The 7068-nt window shown below is 42.4% G+C and overlaps 1 protein-coding gene across 2 annotated transcripts in view; it reads right to left on the bottom strand.

Annotated features, from left to right (window-relative positions):
* Positions 1-3668: 3668 nt before the first annotated feature.
* scn3b (sodium channel, voltage-gated, type III, beta) overlaps positions 3669-7068 on the bottom strand; it is a 10812-nt gene continuing 7412 nt past the window's right edge. The window contains exons 5-6 of one of the 2 annotated variants that reach the window (XM_008309618.3): positions 5329-5412; positions 3669-4512 (exon numbers count right to left, since the gene is read on the bottom strand). In XM_008309618.3, coding sequence (XP_008307840.1) covers positions 5349-5412 — 64 coding nt within the window. In that variant the 3' untranslated portion in view covers positions 3669-4512; positions 5329-5348. The remainder of the gene's footprint in view (positions 4513-5328; positions 5413-7068) is intronic. The other variant, XM_008309619.3, reaches the window with a different exon arrangement.

Below are 7068 nucleotides of genomic sequence, written 5' to 3'. Positions count from 1 at the left end.
TGTAGAAGTGAAGCCAATCACTGATGCTGTTTACGGCCGCTGTAGCCCATCAGTGTCCTTCAGTTGGACACCTGAAGGTGGCACCGTCCAGCAGCTACTACATACATCCAGACATGTCAATGAAGACAGAAGAATGAACCAAACTGAACTGTTGCCTTCCTTATTTGTCACATGAGGGCAGACATGATGTGGATGGGAATCTCAGTGGTTAGGGAACTCTCCTGTACACACACACACACACACACACACACACACACACACACACACACACACACCGGAGGGTGATTGGGCAATCAATAAACCTGATTCCACATGTCACGTCTGCTCGGCCACTCCCTCCTGCCAGTTTGTCCTCCATCATCAGCCTCATCACTTGCACCTGTTCCCCTGTGATTCCTTCCTCTGCAGTGATTGCCTCGTGTGTGTCAGTGTTGGAGTTTCCTTCGATGCTGCGTTTGAGTTCAGAACCCAGCTGATGTGTTTTTGTTGTAATCTGTGGCTTTGTACACTGTTATCAGCACAAAACATGGGTACATGGACGTTTTCCATATCATTACGTTTTGTTGTTGTCCATCTTATATAAACAGTAAGCTAGAGTGTGTATTCAGATTGAAGTTGCTCATATATTTCTCTTCCTGTCTGACCAAAAGACGAAAAGCAATGACTAACAGCTATGGTCAGAGAATTTGGAAACTTAGTTAATTTATGCAAAAACAGAGGCTGGCATTTGGAAACCTCAGTGCTCTGTGGCTGACACTGAGTCTATAATCAAACTGAGACCTGAATACATTAGAAAAGAACTTTGGTATTTGGAACAAACAAATATTTCTTGAATATATATACACGTTTACAGCAAAATGTGTGGAAAAAATTGCCGTCTGCCTTGACTGTAATCAGTGTTTCCATTCAGAAGCAAATGTAAAATGAATTCAGCTGCTCCAAAAAGAAAAGAAATAAGAACAGCAAGCAGACAGGGGAAATGATGGATGGTTATGGTAAATAGATTGGGGGAAAAAAACAACAAACGAGAAAAACAGATTTTTTTGGTTAAAATATCCTAAGATAGTAATGACTCACCTAAGAAAATGTATCAATATTCAACCATCAATCATAAGTCTTTAATGTAAAAACAGATAGAAATCATCCACAGCAAAGCTGGTATTGATCAACAATCAATGAACCGTGTTTCTGGGTGACTGCTGTGGCTGCCAGCAAAATCAGCACGCAGTGTCGATACACACACACACACACACACACACACACACACACACATTGTACTTTGTGAGCACTTAACCTAACTTTAACCTGACCCTTATTCTAACCCTAACTCCAAATCAATTCTTTAACCTCAAAATTATAAATTGGATAAACTACACAGGTACACACAGAGACAGGTTTATCTGTTTTCTGAGGACTTTATAAGACACGCCCTCCCGAATCTCTAACCTCAACTATTACAAGTATATGCCTAATCTTAATCCGTATCCTAACTCCATTCTAATCCTAAATCCCCACAAGTATAGCTACACACACACACACACACACACACACATCATTGTGTTTTCTGTTTTCACTTTGTTAAATATTCCACAGTCCTTTCAACCTTAAAAATTACACTCATATAAATGACCTTAATCCTAATCCTAATCCTAGTGCTAACCTACACACACATTTAAAACTAAAATTAAACCCTCAAAAAAAAAAAAAAACCTGTCTCATTGGTCTGAACCTGCAGATGTCCTCACAATGAACGGTGGATCAGTTAACTTCAAACATCCCTGTCTGATGTTCATAACTTCTTGGTAATTATTATGTCCACGTCCGATGGTATGATGTGCTTTACACTAGGGGGAGACAGAGACCCTTCATAGCGACACGTCATTCACTTGATTAATGCCTCGCCATCAAATTTACAGCGGAATTATGGAAATCTTTAGGTTATTCTGAGGAAACGAGTTGAGGTCTGATCAAATCACACGTTCAGTGGGTGGACACACACACACACACACACACAGACACACACACACGTGTCTGTGTTTGTTCTTTCTTTGACTTGTAGTCTAATCTGATCAGTTGTTTCCATTTTGAATCCAGCAAGGGGGCATTTAGGCCCTGGTGGTGCAGTTGAAGTATGTTTCAGTAAAATGTGGGCCACATTATTGGGTTGCGTCCTTGGGGAGGAACACCGCAACTAAAGTGAAGACAGGCAGCGGGGAGGAGCAGAGAGGGAGAGAGAGAGAAGGGAGGAACCGCTGCATCAGAATTGAACAACTCATCTCCACGGTAAAGCCGTGTTGTTGGAGAGTTTATGGGATGTGTTGCACAATCAATAACCAATTTATGAGAACCTGATGGACGGATAAGGTGCTCCCATCTCACCTCAGCTACAGGACGCTCTGCACGTCACCTGACTCTGCCGGCTGATGGAGACTTTTTCTTTTTTTCTTCTTCTGCTTTACACATAAATAGGTAGATTATTCTGAATTTATTAGGAGAAAATGACAGGACAATTGATGACTTCACTGTAATGCGTTCACCCAGCAGTTAACTGTGTTACGACCACGCCTGTGTTGCTATAACAACGGCCACTGTTGTAACTGTCACTGCTGTAGTTCTCTACTGTCTTAACTGACAACTTGTATTTATTTTAGCATGTTTGAAATGTGTTGTTGTCAGCTGAAGAGCACTGCTTCAAACCTTTGTTATAACCTATGTGTTTTAGACATGAAGGTTCTCCTCCACTGACCCCAGGTACTCCGGTCTCCTTGAGCATACCCAGAGAACATCACATTTCATTCTGGCTTCATTGGAATTAAGGTGGAGGTTAGGGTGGAGTGGATGGAGAAGAGGGTCAGGGAGACAGGGAGAACAGTGGCAATAAAATGGAAGAGGAAGGGCAGTAGTAGCCTAATGGTGTGGAAATGGTGACAACAAAAGACAGTAGACTGAGCTGGAGGAGATGAAGATCTTCCCTTGGAGTGACCAGGGTGGACAGGAGTAGAGAGGAGCAGCTCAGCAGCACAGATAAGGTGGAGCCGTTGGAGATGACAAAGACAGAGCTGCCAGGCAAGACGAGAAGAACACCGCAAAGAAGATCAATGGATGTAGTGGTGGAGGATCCACTGTGGAGACTCCTGAATGAAGCAGCAGGAGGATGAAGAAGAAGAAGAAGAATGACATGGCTAGAGGTGTGAATGGTCCCTAGTCTCCATGTAAGGCCCCATGATGGACTGGAGAACCTTCCAGATCGGAATCTATAATGATTGCTAATGACTGTTTAACTGCAGCTCTCCGAAAAACCCACATAAGGATTAAAAAAAAAAAAGATAAATGAATCTTTAATTTGTTTGTGGTTTTGTTGCTCCCTCGCAGCACTTTAACACCAAACTGCAGCCCAGCCTCTGCTGTGTCTCAGTGCTGTACAGAAGAGGAATTCAAATGCACAAAGTCTGCATGAAAACCAAACAACTCTAAAGACCTGGTTATTTTCCCAGTTACTTTTTCTCTAATGAAAACTGTCAACATCGGAGATGCTGATGTCGCTGTTCAGCCCATAAACAGCAGAGACACAGATTTTTAAAAAAGAGAAACAACCAATTTCATTTCAACGTCTTGTGAAATCGTAATCTTTCTAAGAACATTTTTCAATGGACACCACACGTTTACACTGAAGTGACGACACCGTGGGCCGTGGAATGCTTTGTATTTAATATTATAATTTAATAGTTCAAAAGTAGCTCAGTCACACAGGAGAATGACAGAACAGCACAGTCAGGGTTCAGTCACAGAGATATACAGGTCTACAGTTCTGTAGGGTAGAAAATAGGCACAGGAGTTCTCTCTGGACCGTCTGCTGTCGTACCACAGCAGCAGGGTACATGTGAGAGGAACAATAGGCAGTGAGGCTAAACTACAGAGTGGTCAGTAACGTGTGTGCGGCACATGGACGAACGTCGTAAAGGCTAAAAGACGTTAATTAGGCAGAAAGTTGAAGCTGACACAGGTTAATAAAGGTCTGTTTCTATGACATCCAGTGGCAGAATTGCACATCCATACAGTAGAAAAGCTCCACCCACTACTTTAAAAAATGAAGGACATTAAAAAAAAGAGGTTGGTCAGTGCAAATCAAAGCTGCGAACCCATATCTCAGCTTGGTAAACAGAAACGACACAGTAACAGACCTGATTTTTCATTAAGGGTCACGTTTGACTGAAGACGTTAAGAATCACAGAGAAAACAATCAGGAAAACACCGGCAGCTGAGGTGAAGCAAAGAGAAAAGGAAGGTTAGAAGAGCCTGGTGTTGTTGGGGGCAGGAGGGTGTTTACAGTGGTGGTGGTTTGTGTTAATGCATCTGGCAGTGACTAAATATAAAGGATGGATGGAGGCAGTTCCAAGCCCAGGATTCTAATGGCAGTTAGTCAACCATCACAGTGGCATTGATTTGGTGGTGGAACACGTTTCTTTTCTTGTTGTCACATGACCCAGAAGTCCCACTGTGATTGGTTAGTACCTACAGAAAAAGAGAAAAAGAGAAACGGCATCTTATTCAACTTGATTCTTAAAGTCTGGGGTCAGTGTAACAGTGTTGTAATGAATATGGTGTTGATATGAATGATGTCACATGTTCCACTGCTGCTGCCCAGGGGCAACTGGAGGCTTGGCAAGAGATGGAACAGTTAATACAACAGCATGGAATCCTAACAGGATTCGTCGACATCTCAGATTTACAATAATCACCTCTACAGTATTATATCCTACAATTACAGTGTACTATAACCATCACAATACTTCAACAGCTGGAGAATGGAAAAGTAACAATGAATGAGGAATTGAAAAGGGCTTCAGATGAGGACACACAACTAAAGACTGTTACCCACAATTCCCAGTCGGTCAAAGTCTGCACCAGTGTCTACCAGCTTTGCAGCTCCACAAAAGGATTATGGCAAGTGAAATATCAGGAATTTAAAAACGTTGATGCATTGCTAAAAGAGACATCGCTGGACATCTGTTAAGGGACTAGACTACAACTATAAAAGTGCAGACTTTACAAGTCAGGAGCCGGTGTCAGATTCATTGGTTGGTTTGACGAATCATTCAGCTCTCAGTCATCTTCTCATGTCTAAACCCGAAGTCTTTTCATAACCTGCACAGACTGTGACACAGACTGTGACAGTTGCGTAGTGTGTCCCCAGCTAAAGATGGAAGGGCCTTGGAAGGCGACAAACAAGAGGCGGAGCCACAGGACTCCAGGACAGAGTGATCAGGACATGAGTTGAAGAAGACAGCGATGAATTCAGAAGGCGGTGAAGAATCACATGTAAAATACCGTGTCAGCGACAATGGCTTTTATTCGGTAACGGGGGCAGCTGCATTGTCTTTCTGCTCAGAGGGAACGGCTAGGTAGTTGGTCCTGCAGGCAGATTGGTGGAGAAAACAGAGCAGAGTCGGAAACTATAGATTCCTCTCTATCAAAGGCGCGGCGGGGTAACAGTGGCTTCAAGTTTTTGCAGTGATGTAACAATAAGAAATCTCATGTTTTGTTTTCTTCTTCAAGCTGTTTCATAACTGAGCTCAAACAAAGACGGCGTTCTAGTCCAGATGACGGCGTCCTCGCCGTGACTGAGGACCTACCATGCAGACTGCTACGAGGAATTCCAAAGACAAACTTTCTATGTCTTCAAAAGCTTCAGCTCCTTCAAGAAATATGCAGCGGCTTCAGTGACGCACTACAGGAATTGTGCAGGAAAAGCAAAAGTCATTGTAGTGAAAAGAGTTTCTCCGGACGGTCAGCGGATTTAAAACGCAGCCTCATTTTGCATCTCTTTGACAATCGCACATTGCTGCAGCTTTTCATCTTCACCCACGTAGCAAAACTACGGCCTGAAAGAGTTCAACTTCAACCACTGTGTGTCTGTGATGAATGTGCGGAAGCAGCAGATAGTGTGAGAGTGTGTGTGTATATTTGGACATTGTTCTTTTCACTGAGCCAAGAAGCCATTAACTCTTAAAGGAGCTGGAGAAGCTGTTGCTGAATTAGCCTTCCTAACCCTAACCAAACACACACACAAAAACTTAGCATTTCCCAAATGAAGTTTTATGAAATACTTTTCTTTTTGTCAAATTTCATCAGTTATTACATGTTGTCACTAAGAATGACACTGAAATGTCACCTCACCAGGAATCCACAGAGGTCCATAAACGTCCCATATTACACAGAGAAAGTTTTCAGCTTGACTTCAGGTGACCTGTACTACGTGTTTTAATATATGTGAAGAGTTGCACTGATTCTTATTTACAGCAGTTCCCAAACTTAACTGCTAACAAATTCACAGCTTTTGATTGAAAAACAGTTTTTTCTTAACACTGTATTCTTCCAAAACTACATTTCTTATTCAACAAAGGAAATGAAATTACAAATCGCTTCCATTCTCATACTGCGGGACAAATAATGACAATATTACAAAATGAAATCTATTTGCCTTGAGGCCCCTGTGGGGAAGGGTGCCCCCACTTTGGGAACCACCAATCTGCTAGATATTCTTCCCTGTGGCCTGGTTGTTCAGGGTCTGTAATGTCAAGCAGCTTATTATTGGCCGATGGTTCTTAAGACTTCCATTTCCTGCCTTTCCAGATTCCCGTTTCCTACCCTCCATCTTGTCTCTTCTCTCTCTATCATCTGCGTCTGCCCATGCATCAGGCTGACACAACCCCCACCCCCTCAGAGTAATCTGAGTGTGTATAAGTATAACTCCTCAGAGTACTTCTTACAGAATATACATTACTGGAGTACAATCGGTTCCATCTCAGTCTCTGGAAAGACATTACACTTTAACTGTACCTGACATTATTTTACATCTGCTTTTGAACAAACTGCATGAATAGGAAGTCGTCTCGTGGTTTATGTTTGTGCTGAAACACAACACGTTGTCAGTCGTAACAGGGGTTCCAAATATCTATGATTGAATCTCTCCTTTCCCAGGATTTCCATGGGTAAACAACACAATAAACACAGGCGACTTCGTGAAATACTGCAGAACATCTCAATGTTACTGTCATGCTGTACTGT

Source organism: Cynoglossus semilaevis, chromosome 4, assembly GCF_000523025.1.
Source record: "Cynoglossus semilaevis isolate Cse_v1.0 chromosome 4, Cse_v1.0, whole genome shotgun sequence".
NCBI classification, from domain to species: Eukaryota; Metazoa; Chordata; class Actinopteri; order Pleuronectiformes; family Cynoglossidae; genus Cynoglossus; species Cynoglossus semilaevis.
Note: the sequence above shows the minus strand (reverse complement) of the source record. Positions and strands in the feature narration are given on the sequence as shown.